The 19,768-nt window shown below is 42.1% G+C and overlaps 1 protein-coding gene across 1 annotated transcript in view; it reads right to left on the bottom strand.

The window, feature by feature from the left end:
• The window catches only part of FAM124A (family with sequence similarity 124 member A), a 92,055-nt gene extending 73,000 nt beyond the window's left edge, over positions 1 to 19,055 (bottom strand). The window contains exons 1-2 of the mRNA XM_037527265.2: positions 18,977 to 19,055; positions 11,753 to 11,784 (exon numbers count right to left, since the gene is read on the bottom strand). Coding sequence (XP_037383162.1) covers positions 11,753 to 11,784; positions 18,977 to 19,041 — 97 coding nt within the window. The 5' untranslated portion in view covers positions 19,042 to 19,055. The remainder of the gene's footprint in view (positions 1 to 11,752; positions 11,785 to 18,976) is intronic.
• Positions 19,056 to 19,768: the final 713 nt, after the last annotated feature.

Consider the following 19,768-nt stretch of genomic DNA (forward strand, 5'->3'; position numbering starts at 1 on the left):
AAAATCCTAAATAAAATCCTAGCAAAGTAATACAACAATGCATTAAATGTATCATAAACCATGACCAAATGGGATTCATACCAGGAAACAAGAAGGTTCAATATTTGAATCAATCAACATAATTCATCACATCAACAAAAAGAAAGATAAAAACCACATGATTGTATCAGTAGATGCTGAGAAAGCATTTGGAAAGACCCAACACTGATTTATGATGACACCCTCAAAAAACTGGAAATGGCGTATATCTTAACATAATAAAAGCCATTTACAACAAACCCATAGCAAATATCATTCTCAATGGTGAAAAACTGAAATCTCTTATGCTAAGCTCTGGTTCAAGACAAGGATGTACACTCTCACCACTGCTATTCAGCAAAGTATTGGAAGTTCTAGCTACAGCAATAAGACATGAGAAAGACATAAAGGAATCCAAACTGGGAAAGTAGTAGTAAATTTATCATTATTTGCAGATAACATGATAATAAACATAGAGAATCCTCACAAGTCCACAGAAAAACAAATTGAAACAGTAAGTTTAGCAAAGTGGATGGGTATAAAATCAACACACACAGTTGCTTTCCTATATACCAACAATGAGATAGAAGAAGAAGAAATTATAAAGTGATGCCATTTACTATTACACCCCCCAAAATTATATACTTTGGAGTAAACCTAACAAAGCAAGTAAAAAAATCTATACAAGGAAAACAATAAGATATTGTTGAAAGAAATAAAAAAAGACACAAAGAAATGGTTAAAAAAAAATTCCCTGCTCATGGACTGGAAGAATCAATATTGTCAAAGCAGCCATCCTACCCAAAGCAGTATACAGATTCAACACAATCCCAATAAAAACATCAATGGTGTTTTTCAAAGAAGTGGAGCAAATACTACTGAAATTTATATGGAACCACAAAAGACCCTTAATAACAGAAGCAATCTTGACAAGAAAGAGAATGGAGGTGTCACACTTTCAGATTTCAAAGTTATATTATAAAGCCATAATATTTAAAACAGCTTGGTAGTGAAACCAAAACAAAGACCAATGGAATAGGAATGAGAGCCCAGAAGCCCACATATATATGGACAGTTAATCTATGACAAAGGAGCAAAAAAACATATAATGGAACAAGGATAGCCTCTTCAATAAATGGTGCCAGGAAAACTGGATAGCTGCACACGAAAGAATGAAACTAGACCACAATGTCACACCATACACCATAGTTAACTCAAAATGGATAAAAAACTTAGCTGTAAAGCCTGAAACCATAAAGTACACAGAAGAAAACATAGGCAAAACATTTTGCGGGTTGAGCGCAGCGCTGTGAAGCTGTCTCACAGCCTCTGCAGCATCGGTTCGCTTCCTGGCCAGCCAGGGAGATACCCACATGGCATGGCAGACCTCTCCTGTCTCACCTGCTGCTCCCCTCAGCAGTGCTTTCAGTCTGTCTGCCTGTTATACTTCCCGCTCTGTCTCTGGTGAATCCTCTCACACTTCCGTGCCTCTGACCCATACCCCAGCTCTTGTATAGATAAATAAAATCTTTAAAAAACAAAACAAAACATTTCATGATAAAAGATTCAGTGATGCCTTTTGGGCTTCATCCCCAACAGCAAGAAAAACAAAAGAGAACATAAACAGATCAGACTATATCAAACTAAAAGCTTCTGTACATCAAAAGAAACCCTAACTAAAAGGATACTATTCATCTGACAAAGGATGGATATCAAAGGTATACAAAGAAGAAAAAACAAAAACATAACCCAATAAAAAAGTGGGCACAAGAACTAAATACACGTACCTCCAAACAGGTCATTCAAATGGCCAGCAGGCACATGAAAAAAACACTAACAATCACTTATTATTAGAGAAATGCAAATGAAGACCACAATGAGATACCATCTCACACCTGTGAGAATGGGCCATATCAAAAAGAACAGAAACAAGTGCTGGTGCAAGTATGGAGAAAAGGGAACCCTCCTGCAGTGCTGGTGGGAATGCAACTGGTCCAGTCCTTATGGAAGCCATTATGGAGGTGTCTCAAAACATTAAAATGGATCTGCCATTCAACCCAGTAATTCCACTCCTGGGCATCTACCCCCAAAATTCAAAAACACGAATTTAACAGGACACTTGCATTCCTGTTTTTATTATAACACTATCACTACAGCTAAATTATGGAAACAACTTAAGTGCCCCAAAACAGATGAGTAGATCAGGAAGATGTGGTAGATACACACAATGGAATATTACTCAGTGATCAGAAAAGATAAAGTCATGTCATTTGCAGCAATATAGATGGAGCTTGAAGGGATAATGCCAACTGGAATATTTGAGAAAGAAATACTGAATGGTGTCACTAATATATGGAATAATAAAGTAACTAAACTATATTAGATAAAGACAAGCTTAAAAACTAACCTTTGATAACTGGCTACAGAATTGAACCACCAAAGGGGAGTGGCAGAGGGGTAAAAAAAAGAGGGAAGGAAGCACAATGGTCTATTGGTGGTGGAATATGGTTGCGTTGGAGGTGAGTGCACTACGGTGGTAATACCTGATGGGGGAGACACAGTATTATCTCAGTTAAAAATAAATAAACAAAATAAAACCCTACTTTGGATGTTGGGGAAAAAAACAGCAGAAGACTTCAACATGCAGATCTCTAAAACCTGAGTCTCTCTGTTTATAGTCTACTCTTCAGAACGTTTGTGCCCGTTTTTATAGTTTGTGCACACATATATATCCATCCATATTGTTTTCTGTTCCTAAAATCACAATTTTTATGGGACCCTAGTCCTCTCATGTATGCCAAAGGGAGAATGAAATGGTACCTTTGGAATATAACCCAGCAATATGGAATTGAAGCTTTGAAAAGTAAATACCTTTTTTCGCTCAACTATTCCACTTGAAGGAATTTACCCTAAGGAAGCAATGAAGGGTATGCACACTTAGTATAAAAATATTCCTGGAAATGCTATTTTAAGAGTGAAAAGTGAATATAAACCTATATAATTGACAACAGGGTACTGGTGAATAAAGCATGGTGCAGAAATTCAATGAAACAGGATACAACTATTCCAACTACAAGTTTACTGATCAAAAATGTTCACAATATACTTACTGAAAAAATTAGACAAACTATACAATACTCTTTTTTATAATAGTATATATGCAGGAATATAGATGCTCAGAAAAAGACCTATAATATAAAGGCAGACACCAAATTCTACTACTACTGGTTATTTCTAGGTGGCAGACTACTTTTCTTCTTTTGGCTAATGTTACTTTTATGCAACGACTATTTGAATAACAGTAAATTTATTTTTTTAAAGATTTATTTATTTATTTATACAAGCACTGGGTACAGTCAGAAGTGCGGGAGGGTGAGAGAATTCACCAGAGCCAGAGCGGGTAACAGAACAGGCAGACTGACGAAGTACACTGCTGAGGGGAGCAGCGGGCGTGGCAGGAGAGGTCTGTCACGCCATGTGGGACCTTCGCCAGCTGCCGGGATCGAACCGGCGCTGCAGAGGCTGCAGGCAGCTTCGCAGCCCAGCGCTCAACCACTGCGTCGCCAGGCAAGGCCCAATAACAGTAAATTTATTTTAAAATTAAGGAAAGGACTAGGTACATCAGGGGAATGTACATGGAAGCTATTCACTTCTGTCTCCTCTCTTGGAAGGGAATCTGACTGTATAGTAGACCAGAGCTCCTGTGTGTTACTTCACAGGGAAATTGTGGTTATGTCAAGAGTGCCTCTATTTTTCTTCCAAACTCTGGGTAGAAATCAACACCCTCTATGTAGTTGAAGTTACACAGTTAAAACTTATCTTTGGAGCCATAAGGCCGTAACCATATTTTTTTTATTTGGAAGAGGATATCAGTGTAGCAAAGGAGTTGTCTGTGTGATATATTGTTCTCCCCCTTTGACTTCCTGATGTGTATCTTTGGTTATTGCATTTTTCTTATCAACTGTGAAACAGTAACACTGTTTAGCTTTCCAAGTTCCCTTTCAGAGGATTATGAACATATGACCCCCAGGGCATAAAATAGCAGTGTAAATGCCCTCACACCTTCATTTTCAGTAGTGTCATTCACTTGGGCTTCATCCTCTACCTCCATGATCCTAAAAATAAAGCTGCCACTTGCTTTCAAAACAGCCCCTCCCCAAAACTGCTAGTGGGACTGATAAAGTAAAAATCCTGTCTTAAAGTAAACCACTCTTGGTGGAAGAAGACAATTTTTTTCTTTTAAATTACCAATAATTTAAGATTTATCAAGTAGAAATTTTTCTCATCTAGGCATTATGCAAATCTTAGAGCCTTCAGATTATATTAAAAATTAGAATCTAAAAGAAAGAAATTTGGGTAAGGCACATCAATCGGGGAAGATGGAAGAGAACTTGCTCACTGTGGGCTAGGTCAGTGCTCCGCAACATTTCAGTACAAAACAATTCACCTGACTTTAGATGGTCTGGGGTTGGGCCTAGGATTCTGCATTTCTACCAAGTTCCAGAGTGATGCTAATGCAGTGGCCCCTGGACCATTCTCTGAGTAGCAACTTTTCCAGTTTGGTGATTTTATATCACCTGCCAGGCCAAGAATTTCTTCTCTGGGCAGTTGACAAAATGTGGAGTGCATGGACCCCTACCTTCACCAGCTGGTGTTCCGTGGTCCTCAGGCCATGACTAAGTGGCTGCAAGACCCAGATCTGCCAAAAATGACACACATGGGACTGTGGCTTTTTTATTAGTATTACCTAGAAGCTACATGCTCACTGGCTCCAGTCCTAAGAACAAGGTCCAGGAACATAATGAGTGTCTCAAACCTGACATATTTGCTACAGAAAGCTCCAAGATTTGGGGGTCTAGGAAAAGCCACCAGCAGCAGGACCTTGCGTCAAGAGTTAGGACAAGTTGGAGTGAGGCATGTGCATGCCAGTGAGGAGGAGGGAGGAAGCCTGAAGTGTTCTTTCCACACAGCTACCAGCGCAGTAGCTACAGGTACACTGGGGTCCCATGCCAGAGAAGGTGAGAAGTCCTTCTGAGTAAAGAGTTTTGGTTCTCCAATCATTTTGGAAGGCAGAGCAGCAAAGGAGGACAGAATGGAAAAGGAAATCAGATTAGTCAGTCCGAAGGCACAACATCTTAGTGGTTTCTGACTGGTCTCTGCAGCCATGGTCACACATTAAGATGGATCGTGTTATCAGTGACACTGTCAACCAACCCAAGGCCACAGAGAGCCCGGCTGGGTTGTGAGCCATTCTAGCTGTGCAGCAGCTCACCCCAAAACCCCTTTGAGAACACATATGCACAGGAACATGATCATGGTGCCAGTATGGTAAAAATGGAAAGCATTTTTTTTTTTAAAGATCCATCTATCTATGCATTCAAGAGCTGGGGTACAGGCCAGAGATGCAGGGGATGAGAGGATCCACCAGAGACAGAGTGGGGAACAGAATAGGCAGATTGACTGAAACATGCTGCTGAGGGGAGCAGCAGGCGAGACAGGAGAGGTCTGCCTCGCCATGTGGTTTTGTCCCTGGCTGGCCTGGAATTGAACTCGTGCTGCAGAGGCTGTGGATTGCCCCAGAGTGCGTGCTTAACCCCTTGCGCCACCAGCAAGGCCCTGGAAAGAATTCTTATTTGGGGTTTATTTGCTGGAACTTGCCCGCTCAAGTGCTCCTGGTTCTGTAGAGTGGTAGAGCAGAAATTCAAAACCCTTCATTTTCCTCCACTTGGAAACAAGTATACCATTTCCCTGAAGCTTTGATTTGTTTTATGTCAAATGTTGGGTTTACAGTGGCATATCAAACAACAGCATTAGTGTTACTAATAAACCCTATTAGTTTATTAGTTTACTAATAAACCCTTTGGAAACTAAGGAAATAGAAAATGAATGAAAGTAACAATGAACATAAATTGAGATGCTTAAGATACTTGTCAGGTTGATTCCCAAAGACTACATTATCATCAATAATTAACTCTGAAAGGCTGTATTCTAATTTAGAGAAAATCAGTGATTTTTCTTTTGATGCTTTTACTGCAGTATGAGTATGAAGCTGGGGGGTGGGTAGGTGGATCTTTTAGTCTTTTTGTGAACTTGTATATGTTGCCAGCTCTATGCTGATCACAAAAGTAAACAAGTTCAGTGGCTAAAATTGTTCTTCATAAGGATTAATGAACAGGGCTCCCCGGTGGCGCAGCGGTTGAGCGCTGGGTTGCGAGGCTGCCCGCGGCCTCTGCGGCGCCGGTTCGATCCCCGGCTGCTCCCGGCCACCGGAGGAGGGTCCACATGGCGCGCGGACCTCTCCTGCCGCCCGCTGCTCCCCTCAGCAGTGTACTGCGGTCCTTCTGCCTGCTCTGCTCCCCGCTCTGGCTCTGGTGAAGTCTCTCACCCTCCTGTGCTTCTGACTGTACCCAGTGCTGTATACAAAACAAACAAATAAATAAATAAATAAAACATGCCTCTATGAAAAAAAAAAAAGTTTAAAAAAAAAAAGGATTAATGAACAGATTGAGTCCTGTTAGATCTTATAGAATATAAGATTCTTAAGGATTATTTACTCTGAAAATCATAATCAATAAAGTATTATACAGAACAAAAACTGTGAAATTTATAGATTGATCAATGTTGGCTACAACCACCTTTCAATATTCATCCATCTTTTTTTGGAGATATGGTAAAAACTGGCTCTGAAGTGACAAAATCTGCGCACAAGTTAATCCTCTCCCCTAATATCAAGAGGAAGAAAATATTTTGTTATCACAAGACAATTAGCTCTTAAAGATGGAGACACAAGTCATATATGTTCAAATAGTCCCCATTAGTGATGAATTTTACAGTAAGCAAACATATCTTTTCAATATATTGCTTTTAAAGCTCCTAACATTTGCTTATTAAATTATAATGAGCTTATCTTTCCCCCCAAGCTGAGGGAATGTGCAGATGTGGTCAAAGATAAAATAAAAATATGTTTCAGATCCCAAAACTACAATGCAATCATGAAACTGTTGGGAAATGACAAGAGAGAAGACAGCATTTATATGGCGGGATGATCCTGAGAGTAAAAAAAGGCAGCCTTGGAAGAATGAGACGTCCCTCCAGACAGAGCAGCAGGCAGAATTCATGAGCCCCTATGCTGGGTCTAGGCCAGCTTTGCAGTTAACCAAGATATCTTGACTTTCCTATTGAAAAAAAAAAACAAAAAAAAAAACAAAAACAAAAACACCTGGCCCTTCTTTCTCAAGGTGAGTGTGTCTAAGGGTCAGTGGCACCAGCTGGGCCTAGATGGCCAGATTACAGATGTGGCAGCCTAGCTGGCCAGATTACAGATGTGTAGCCAAGAAGCTACAATTCCGTGCAGCCCATGGAAGCTCGGGCAGGCAAGGGGGGAGGCGTGCAGGAAATGGGGAAGTTACCTGAGCCACTGGAAGGACAGAGCAGGAAGCTAGGAAAAGTGAGGGAAAAGTCAGGGTGGCGTGATACTGAGGTCTGGGTGGAATGAGGAATGGATTCCATGACTCCCACCTGACCATCACACGTGCTTTTTTGCACAGCCTGGTATGTGCTTCTGGGTTCAAAGCAGCAGAACGCACCACTCATGGCCATTTTTCCCTAATTTCCACAGATACAGAGAAACCCTTAGGGCATCACTCAGGCCCCTCTGTGTCCACATCAATTACCTTTGCTATGGATGCTTTGAAAAGTATTTAGGGACACAAAACCACAAGGCATCTACGCTGACTCTGAAAGTGCAAGGGCCAGGTAAAGAGTTGCTGATACTTGAGAGTCATGAAAAGAAGCAGTTTTAGGGCAGACATTAGGAGGGTCTATAGAGAAGGCCCTTTGTCTTAAACAAAGAGAACTAGTTAATTCCTTGACCAGCTCTTACTAGCATTAACCCGGAGCCAGAGATCCTTAAGAAATGCAAAAAGTGTGATTAAAGTATCATTTTTAAGCTTCTGTCATCTTCCAAGAGTAATTCTGTAAGTCTGATCATCATGTTTACTTGAACAGAAATATTCAATCATATGTGATGGGAACTTCATTAGCATTGCATGGCACAGTTGATTTTTCCCCTTGGCATAATTATTGTTTTTCTTATCCTGTTTAGAAAATTTCCCCTCTTTATTTAAATCACTTAAGAATGCAAATGGTACATAGTGGTTTGATGATCTTCTAGCCAGATTTCTGGAAAAACAATCTAAAATTCTGAGCATAAAGTCATCTTCATTAGAAAGCATGATTTATTAAGATCTCATGCGTGCTATGTTTAGCTTTTCAGAAAACAAAAAGTCTGTTTGTTCTGTCAGTCCAAACAACTCAAATGGACTCGTTGCGACCAAAAAAAAAACTAACCACACAAAACTAAACCATTCATTAAAAAAGATCCCTCGGCCCATCAGCCACTGCACCCAGTGCTGGAAGTGACAGAGGACGTAGTCAGTGGAAATGTGATTTGGTGACATGAAACAGGAAAAACAGGGTGCCCAACAATCCACATGCCCTTTGCACCCCAGACCTTGCTCGTTTCTTTGAAGAGGAGGGCTAAAAAGCAGTGGGCACCCCTCACCACAAAGTCTCAACCAACACTGACTTGTAGGCAGCTCACAGCACAGAAGCTCAGACTGATTCTGAGTTGCCTCACCCTGTGATTAACACACAGGCCACCAGAGAGGATGTCTCCTCCAGACTATTATGCTGGATCAGAGAAAGCAGAGAAAAAGTAGATTCCTTGATCCTTCTTTCTTTCCTCTCTTCTCTCGTTTCTTCTCTCTTTTCAGAGAAGTTTCTAAGATACATTAGCCACCCAGAGTTTCTGTAACGGTCCTTTGGGGTATCCAGTCCTATCACCCCATTCTACAGAGGAGGAAACTGAGGCCCAGAGAGGGTAAACTGCTTGCTGGAGTGCACACAGCTAATTCACAGCTGAACCAGGACTAGAACCCAGGACACCTGAGTCGCACACCACTGCCCTTGTACTTTCTCTCAGTAATGACCCTCCTTCGCCCATGGGGCAAACAGTACAAGAAGCAGCTTCTGCATTCTGAGGGAAAAGACGACTAAGTAGAGTGACTAGAGGAAGCTCTCCTAACAATTCTAATAACGTAGAAGAACAGCTGTGGACAAGCAGACACCCTAGCCTGAGCTCACTCCAGGAGGCATTCACACCCCTGTGAACTCAGGAATGAGTAAAGGAGCATAAAGTGAATGCTGAGTAAGAACCACTCTTAGACAGAAGAATCCATTTTCTAAGAGTGAGTGGGGAGACTGTCAAATCCTAATCAGGAATCAGTCAGAAATAAGCCAATAGCGGAGAGAGGCTGACCAATGGCAGCAGAATGACAGTGCGAGGCTGGAGCTGACCAGTGGGGCCTGGGATGGGTCAGTGACAGTGTAGCCCTCTGGGTCCTGCTGGCCACCGGAGGGCACAGACACCTAGCGGCTTTGACAGGGAGAGTGCCCTAGAAATCCTAAATCACTCAGGACGGTAAATTAACAACCTCTCTACTTAAATGCCCTGAGTGTGATTAGTTTGTAGGGAAACAAGATTTTTAAAATATACTTGGAAAACAGTTTTTATTACTGCAGTACTGTTGAACCTTTGTTTTAAATGATAATTTTAGGACTCTTTATTTTTTCTTTTCCCAGGAAGGATTCTCTTTACCTTTCACTGCTTAAGAGCCATTAATTCTAGTGTGGCCAGAATTAAGGCTTGTTGCCCAGGCACAAAGGCAGGCTGGGGAACAAACTAGGCAAAGATAGCCAAGGGTCCCACAGTATCTACCCATCCCATCCTCCTGCCTAGAATGAGGATGTGATGGCTGTGGTGAAGGCAGCTGTCTTGTAACTCTGAGGCAACGCTGATGATGGAAACCAAAAGCTGAGGGTGATGTAGCAGACAACCAAAGAAGTTTCCAAACCAAATCCGAACTGGCCCTTTGGTGCTTAATTTTTTTTTTTTTTTTTTTTTTGGTGCTTAATTTTTTAAATACTGTTGGGAGTGACCCTACTTGTTTGAACCATTATTTTCATATATTCCTATAGTGAAATACATTTCCTAACTTATATATGAAATATATGTGCATCCTCACTCACCAACAGGCCTTATCCCTGAGAATCACACAGATTCAAAGAGAAAATAAAGCAATGAAAGGGTATTGATCCCAATTGCACTAAGAGAAATTCCAACTCAACAGATCGCAATTAAAATAATGGAAAGGAAAACATCCCAAACCAAATTACCGGTTTTGCTGACAAGAGAGATGCTTTGTTGTGACCCAGAGGACTGATTTGTAAGCTATAAATTGAGCAAAGGCTTCAGGCAAGTATTTTATAAAAATTATTCTTAAAGAAATGTAGCCTCTGGGCAAAACTGAGTGGAATGAAAATGGTAGCATAGAGAGAGAGTTCAAGAGAGTGTTTGCTGATTTTAGAAATGCAAAGCTTCAGGGAGTGAATGCAAATCATTGTAGCATTATTCTCATTATTTCTAATGGTTCTTAATAACTAAGGGGCAAAGTTGAGCCTCCAATTGGCTGAAATGATCATAAAGTGCTTGTTGCATTTATACTAATAACTAAATATAATTTAACACTAAATTACAATTCCAGATCTACAGCGTTCTGCACAGTCTCCCATTGCAAAGAAAACTAAGCCAGAACATCAATAAAGAGAATAATCCAATTAAGTGTCTTTCCATTTGGGGACTATTTAGAATTGAGAGTAGAACAGGATGATGAGATAGGAAAAAGCAATTCAGTATTTACTTATTCAAAAAGAAAAAAAAAAAATCAGGGCTTCTTTGTAAGACTTTTTTTTTGTTATTTAAAAATGTTCAATCAATCTGAATGGCTTTGATCTTATACATGGTTTGATCATTATAAATGGTTCCTCCATATGAGACCATTAATAGATTTAGTTGTAATTTAATATTTAAGGTAAGTGCCTTTTAAATACTCAGTATCTTTATAAACATTTTATAAATATATTACCCTTTTCTTTTACTATCTATAAGAATCATCTATGATTACTACCTGCAGATACAGAAACACAAGGGAGAAAATGTGCAACCCCATGGAGCCGACAATAAGCTGAAGCTGTTAGGCTGCAGGCAAAGGGGTACTTGAAGAATGTTTGCTGAATGAAACTGAGATTCTTCAGTGAAGATGTTTCTAGAGGCATCTGTGCTAATGAAACCTGGACTAGTTCCTGCAGGCTGTATTCTCACTGTGAAAGTAATGGTATATCTAGTTCTGAAATGAACGTCCAAATTCTATAGGAAAAGCCTCTACTTCTAACAGAGTTAAGACATATTCTCACTTTTTTTTTTTAAAGATTTATTTATTTATTTATATAAGCACTGGGTACAGTCAGAAGCACAGGAGGGTGAGAGAATTCACCAGAGTCAGGAACAGAACAGGAAGACTGATGAAACACACCACTGAAGGGAGTAGGAGGCGCGGCAGGAGAGGTCTGCCACGCCATGTGGGACCCTTGCGGGCGGCTGGGGATTAAACAGGCGCTGCAGAGGCTATGGACAGCTTTGCAGCCCAGCGCTCAACCACTGCGCCACTGGGGAGGCCCTATTCTCACGTTCTTGTCAAGGATACCTCCAGTGATTCTTATTTACTATTAAGGCATGTGTTATGTAGATGGCCTTCTCCACCTATGTCTGTGGATGGGAATGACCCTGAGGGGGGCTGTTCAGACAATACTGAAAGATTTTTTAAATGGTACTTACTGCTGGTAGAGGACATGTGGCTGTAGTCAGACCTGAAACACAAAACCTTAGCATTAGTGGGATTAGATTTTATTTTTCTTTATTCAAATGACTTATTCAAGCTAAAATTTTAGTCAGCGGTTAGTAGCACATAACTCGTAAAGAAATACCACTAAATTAAAAACTGTAGTGGCTGAGGATTATTTTGCATAAAGTTATGGTTCAATTTGAGAGCAAAATTTTAAAGGCACTTTAGAAATCTGGGATCCTTCATTTAAGCTCAGTGAATCTCACAGATGGGAGATCAAATACAATCAGAAAACCACCTAAATGTACTGGCAAATTTTGAAATGGTAGTCTCTTTTTCTGAGAAGCTCAACATTTTCAACAGGCTCTCAGAGGAGAGGAGTTCCTGACTTCCCAAGGTCAAACCCCTGAAGGTGAGCACCCTTCCAGTGTTAGCACCACACCATGGGCACTGTGCAGAGGTCTGGAGGGCCTGGTGACAGGAGGAGGGAACTCTGGCTGTCAAGTCTCCATATTCATGGTCTGCTGACCATCAGGAAACACAGAGGCATAAAGACTCTGACTGAGTTCAGTTCTATCTGAGAAGTAGGCTGCTGGACATTAAGAGTCTCAGGATGTGGGCCGTGATCAAGACAGAGAAAAGCAGGGTGAGGGCTTGGGAAAAATGACCCCTCAGTCTCTATGCTGAAGAGTTGCTGCTGGCTCCAGTTCTGTGAGAATGGGAATCCTGCCAAGGTTCTGCCTGCTTAATCTCCACTGAGTTTCTGCCCTACTGTGTGGCCATAAGCCTTCCCTCTCTGGCACTGTGTTGCTATAGGAGATCTTGGTTTTCTCCCTCCAGTGGCCCAAAGTTATTCTCAATAGGAAATTAATCTTTTAGGCATATAGGGATTTATTCTGCCAAGGTGGTAGTTAGGAAACAGATAGGGAAATAGAGTGCTGAATTATGTTTAATTGTATAGCTACACATTCCTTTTATTTATTTAGTCTCTTGCTGCTTTTCCTGAATCACCCAAATTTTACTCAATTTTTTTTAAATTAAAAAGCCACATATAAAATTTTAAAAAATATGATAAGCATGTCTCTTACTAGTTAAAATAACCATTATCTCTGACACAAAATGATGCACTGATTTACTAGTAGAGGGACAAAATAGAAGAAAAACAACATATGGTTTTCTCTTTTCAAATGAAACACTTAGTAATCACAGAATCACTGAATTTTTGAAAGTCGAAAGAATAACAACACTAACATTTGCTTATTTCTTTATTACCAAGTGCCTCTCCATAGATCTAATCAAATTTTTATATTATTAATTAGGAAATTAAAGTTGTTGCTTGTAAGGATGCAGCAGGTAAATGATAAGCGCTTGAACTAGGTGTGCAGGGCAGTAGCAAGGAAGGAGTCAGAAGCTGGAAGGGACTGGCTAAGGCATGATGACATGCTGGCTGAGGGAAGATGAGAGAGGAGAGTCAAGGATCAGTAACATTTCAGAACCTAGGGTTTGTAATATCAGCTTTAGTGCATTAAATTCTTTCTGGAATCTGGCAGGACATTAATAAACTTTAGGACAATTCTGAAAATTTTAACTATATATCAACACAATGAATGCTCAACAAATATTCACTGTGGTAGAAGCAATGGAGAAACCATTCCATTACAATATGATCATGTTCAGATGACCAAACTTTAAAGAAACGTCATGACAATTCACACAAAATGTTCAATAAAAACATGAGATACTAGTAATTATTTTATAATGAAAAATTTGTATTTGTCAGCTAGGATTTTCCAAATATTCCTGCAGCAGATGGGATTCACACAGCATATATTTTAAAGCTCTACATACAGATGGATATGTATATAGAATGAAATTTACATTTGAAACATATTTCAAGAGTCTTAAAGTATAATGGCATTAATTTAGGGAAGATTCTGGTATAACTAATACTTCTTGCCAGGAATCCTTCTGTATTTCTTGTGACTAAAGGCACTGACCAGGTCACACCTGACGCCTGCTCAGTCTCCTGACTCACCCCACCTCATTTCTTCCTCATAGAGCAGCCAATCTTTGCAAAGCACAAATGTGATCATGTCAGTCTCTGGATAAAGCTCAAGCTCACTAGTTTACATTATATATCCCTGTCTTCTGGATGGATGGCCCAGCTCTGCATTCCCACCCATCCCCCAACTTCCATCCCCATTCACCATCAAAGAAGAAATCAAGTAGAAAGAAAAATCCCCTAAAATCTCACATTGCTCTCCAGCCTCTGATCCTGTTTATGTAATTTGTACACAGTTGCCATAATAATGAAGATAGAACTTTAAACTGCTCTTTTCACTTCCATCATCATTATAGGCTACTACAGAGTTCCCATAATTATAATTTTAAAGTGATTTACTGATCATTTATTCAACCATTTCCCCAATGATTGTTCCTGATGGTTCACTTTTACAAAGCACAGGATGATGACATAATTAAAAATACAACTTTAGATTCACTTTCTTTTCCTTGGAAAAGTTATCTTGAGAGGAAATAGGGACTAAATCAAGGTATGAACATTTTTATAGCTTTCCAAACCACCAAAAAGATTATTTACTGGAAATACTGTCAGTGAATTATAAAGCTTAAGATAATTTTGTGCATAAATAGATTCAAACAATTTCAAAGAACCAGATACTATCCTTCTTTAAAGGGGTATGTTCCCCAGATTTTTTTTTTTTTTTAGGGTAGGAGGGAACAGCAGTAGAGTACCTGTCTTGGGAATCCTGTTTATTGGTCTCCCATCTTAAGAATTTACCTTGCTGGTTTTGCATAAAATGAAGCATGAAAGGTGAATCTGTGAATTTAAAATTTATGAACACATGATGTAGCTAATATTACAAGGATTATATATTTTCACATTCTGACACATAGAGTAGGCACAATTCCAAATATTTCATTTATTTAATACTTGCAAATAATGAACAGAAAGTTAGATGTGATCTCTGCTATATTTTAATTGCAATTATACAGATAAGGATTATGTATAAAGTTCTACACCTGAGATAGCTTACCACTGTTAACAGCCTACTTGCTAATTTATGTAAACAAATATATTAGCAATACCCCCCCTAAATTCTTTTTTCTAGGAAAATCTTGCCCTAAGAATTGATCTTGACATTTCTGTAAAGCATCAGCTGAATGTATCGTGGATGCCATCTGCTAACTTTCAGTCCATTACATTGATACCATGGTAATTTAGTTAACTAGCTCCACCTGGAGCACAAGAGCATAGCGTACTTAATAGATCAGCTTGTCTGCCAGGAAAGGTTTCTCCTTTTGTCTTTTAAACCTGTTCCATTTAAAATTTATTTCACCTAGACCAGTGAATTGTTACTTTCTTAAATCACAGCCACATATCAGCTGGCAGGCTTCCAAAGATAAAGGGCATGTTATGATCCTACGTCTTCAGAAGCTCAGTGACAGCTTACATGGAAGCAGAAGTCTTTTGACTGAAAATAATCCATCAAGCATGGTCAAAAGAGTGACCTAAAGGCCAAATCTCGAGATACCGCTAATGAAAGAGCCATTACAAAACATTTGTTCTACTCATTCTATGTCTTTTATCTTGGATGACAACAACACTGTCTCTCTATTAAGGGATCCTGTTTCTTAGGATAGTTTGTCACCTTCAGTAGCTGATTTGAGATTTTTCCCTAACAAAAAGCACACAGAAACACAAGCCTTGATTTCAAGTGGATTTGGAAAATGGGAGTTCCAAAATGACATCAATTGCTACAAAAGAATACCAGTTTGCTTTTAGTCTTAGCCAGTACTAGGTGAATTAGACAGCAACGGTAGCATTTCGAGCAAAAAATCAGCAGAAAACAAGTACAGATCAGATGGCTTATTAAGAGGCAGCTTCACTAAGTGGGAACTGTGCTGGAGGACCAGGCTTCAATGTTGGCCACTAACCATGAATGGTCCGAACCTGTTTCCTGCAAATGTTTATCTATAAAATTGTAATAATTATACTGAGGCATGTCATATACTTTCTCAGATGTTCTGAGTGGTGATAATATTGCTTACATCAATTAAAAGAATCAGCACATCCACTGTGAGTATAAAGAACATGTGTTGAGTTTGCCTGAAAGTATATATTTTTATATACCAGGTTTATCACTAAATTAAGTTTATCACTTCAAGTGTTTTCCATATTATTAATAGAATGAGAAATTAAGGATTTTCTATATCAGGCACTATTCTAGGAATTTTAGATAAACACACACAATCCACCCACGAAGTGGGTACTAATATCATCATCCTTATTTTACACAAAAGAAAATGGAGGACAGAGACGGGGCAAGTGATTAGCTCAAGCTTCCCCAATTCCTGAGTAGAAAAGTCAGAATCTGAACCCCAGCAGACTGGCTCTTTTGACTGCAACTTTCAAAGTGATTGGCACAGTTTGCCCACTGGCAGCAGGGCCCACAAAAGTTCTTGGAACTGTCTCTGATTATGTTACTAAAGGAATCATTAGTCAGCTCAACCAAATCCCCTGCTCCTATGTTTTGTTCACACCAGCCTAGCAATAATCCCTCTCCCCAAAACTCTGATGATCCCAACTCCCCATGAACTCTCTCTGCCAGGAAGCTGAGTACTGCTGCAGGAAAAAAAAAAAATAGCCAGGCAGGCTGGTATTCCCATGAAGTTACATTCACTAATCTCAACTGGGTTCTCACTCAGTGTTGCCCCCAAAACCATTTCAAATCACGGTCTCTTGGAAGAGGGGGGCTGTATTTACATCGAATGGAAACCCATCTTTCCCTTTGGAGGGGATCACAAGCTGCTTTGAGAACATGATGAAAAAGTCTCTTTTCATAAAAATTTACAAAGCCATCATTTTGTATACAATTTGAAGCACTTTGTGGACCCCAAATTAATGATTCCTGCTTTAGCAGATGTGTCACTTGAGCTGCATCTTAGAAGAAGAATAGAGTTTCACCTGTGGACAGGCATGCCAGGTGGAGAAGATTATAGCTGGCAAAGAGGGTAGTTTGCCTCGACAAAGGCAAGGAATCAGAACAACCCTGGCAATGTGGCTGAATGCAGGGGGCAAAGATGGACCAGGAAGCAAGGCCAGAGAGAGAGGGACCCCATGACACTGGGGCTTCTAAGCTGCATTAAGCGTTTTGCACTTTTTAGATGACAGCGCCACTAAAAGTTTGGAAGGGAGAAACAATATGATTTGTGTCTTAAAAATGAGAGCAAATATTTATTGAGTACTTTCTACCCAACCTTGTCTGGTAGCTATACGACAGCAGGATGGGGTAAGAGGTGCAGCTTTGGAAAAGTAGGAAAACTATGACTAGCACTTTGGATAACTATACTATATTTCAAAGGACATATGACTATATGGCAAATCCAAGGTTCATAAGCATACGCTAAAACCACTGTAAATGCATGCTTTTTTAAATGCATGCTTTTTTACCTTTATCTTTCGCTAAAGGATGCTACTGAGACAGTAAGATTTAAACAATTCTGTCCTGTTACAACTACACATTTTAGTGACAGGCAGAGAACAGAAGCTCTGGGGTCAGTGTTTTCAGTAAACCCCTCCCAAGAGCCCTTGCGGCTGTTCTGTGTTTGTGTGGGCTCTTGGGAGGATGTGACCCCCTGGGTAAGAGCTACTCCACTTCAAGAGCAAGTCCTTGGGAAAGTACTGTCTTAGGTGAGCTTGGCAAATCTAAAACAAAGGCACTAGTGGTGATTTATTTAACCCAGCTGAAAATAAGTTGGTCAATTTTGTTTTGTTTCTTCTATTCATGGTACAACTAGAGACAGGACAAAAAAAAATGCCAAGGATCTTCAATTAAAGTTGCTAAATGCTACAAATACAAAGCGTGGGGAAAAGCAAAGGAGTTCAGCATTTTGAATCAGGTTACTCCACCAGAAAGTAATTGGGTTCTCTAGTGAACCCTAAATGATCACAAGTTTGGGTCATAGGGAAAGCCCATTGCACTGTAAATGCTTTAGGGTATAAAAATTTGGGCCAGGAATATGGGGTGGAGGGAGGGGAAGGAAGGGTGGAGCTAGGCAGGAAGGGCTTCCTTTTTGGGGTCATGTTAGACCCCTGGGTCCATTCTGGGCCTGGGCTCTCTTCCTGCCCTCACAGAGTTGCCAAACCCTGAGATTAGTCTAAATCTTCCCAACCTTCCAGGATGGATGGCTTTCTGCAAGCTTGGGCAGCCAGTAGCTCCAGCACGCCCCAGGGTTACTTTAGATAGGAAAAGACACCCTTTCCTTCTGGGTGGTTAAGGCATCCTGGATGTGGCGCTGACTCTGCACAGGGAAATCCTCTAAAGATAGGGGCTGGGTGGAAACCTTTAGAACACTATTCATCTCTTTAAAGACTTTAGGTCTTTTTTTCCCCACTCAGGAAAAACGGTGCTGTTGAGAGAAGGCTAATTAGTCTCCAAAGGATTTTGCTAATTGTTTGGATCCGTTGAAGCGAAGAGATTTTAAAGAAGCACCGTCTTCATTCCACCTGTGCTCAAGGCAAGTGGGTGCAGCTGGGACAGGTGCACGGGGTGCGGGAAGGTGGTGGAGAGTTTGTCTCAGGCACAGTCAAGCTATTGGTACAAAATGAAAAATGCCATTCTCTTACATCTAAGTCTTCTGAAAGACATGAAGGCGCCAGATGCCCTCCTCCTTTTCCCTCTCCTTATACCCAAACCCCCATCGTGGGGTCGAGAGGGCTCCAGGTACTGGACTGAAGACCGGGCAAAGGTCTAAAGAAGCGCAAGAGCACCTCTCTTCTGCAATCATGATAACGGGGGGCACGCATTTGCCTGGCACGCCACATCAGCTCGGCAATAACGGAGAGCAAGAGGGGTGGGGTGGGTGTGTGTGGGTGCAGGGGTGCAGGGAGGGGAGCGGTTACACTGAACCCCCGAGATCTTCCACTTTCATCCCCCTCCCCAGGGTGGGCCTGCCCTGCAGGGAGCAGCGAGGGTCCAGGCGGCTCTGCCTTCAGGGCCGGCCCTGGAGAGAGTGGGCCCGCCACGGCCCCCTCCGGCTTCCCGAGGGCGCCGGGCAGGAGCGAGAGCCCCCGCGGTGCCATCCCGCGGCTGAGGCTGACGCTCAGCCCCGGGGTCCCGAAAGGTCCCAGGCCGAGGGGAGCCGCGGCCAACTCGGAGCGCTCCCCCGCCAACTGCCCCGCCGTCTCCGCTCACCCGCCGGTCTCGGCGCCCGAGTCCACGCAGTCATCCTCGTCGCCGCCGCCGCCCTTGGGATCCATGGCGCTCTCCCCGCGGCGCTCCCTCCGGGCCGCCCAGCCCCGTCCAACCCGAGCCGGCTCCGCCGCGCGTCTCGCGGCCGGGCTCCGGCAAACTCCTCCCGCGGGCAGATGAGCGCCGCGCCCTCTCCTGGCGGCGCGCGGCCGGGCACCCGGGGTCCAATCCCGCACCGCCGCGCCCCGCCCCGGCCGCCCCGCCGGGGGCGCGTGTGCGCGTGTGCGCGTGCCCGGGGTGTGGCGCGCGCGCGCGGTGTGCACCTGTGCGCGAGCATGTGCGAGCGGGCGCCTTGCGCGCCTGTGTGCGGTGTGCGTGCCCGCGAGGTGTGTGAGGTCGCGTGCACCTGTCTGAGGAGTGAGGTGGACGGTGGGCGGGGTGTGTGTGTGCAGGTGCGCCCCTCTATGTCTGTGCGAGTGTGCCGGGCTGTGCTTTGTGATGGCGGCGGGGGGGGGGGGGTCCGTGCGCGCGCGAATCTGCGTGCGTGGACTCCCCGCAGGCCCTGGGACCGCGGCCCCGGAACTCGGAGTCCCCCGGTTGCCCCAGTTTCTGAGTCAGGCATGAGAATACCCAAAGCCACCGTGAAAACAAGGAGGGATTTGTTTCACTTGCGGGACCAGTTAGAACACCTAGGTTTTTTCTTATAGTTTCTCAGAAGTGCCAACACCGAATTTATTGTCACCTTTCTCAGCACAGGTCTGAGTGGCTTCCCACGATCCAGCTTGCCAGTTTACA

This window comes from Talpa occidentalis, unplaced genomic scaffold (genome assembly GCF_014898055.3).
Source record: "Talpa occidentalis isolate TD23 unplaced genomic scaffold, MPIMG_talOcc4v2.1 talOcc4.5, whole genome shotgun sequence".
NCBI classification, from domain to species: Eukaryota; Metazoa; Chordata; class Mammalia; order Eulipotyphla; family Talpidae; genus Talpa; species Talpa occidentalis.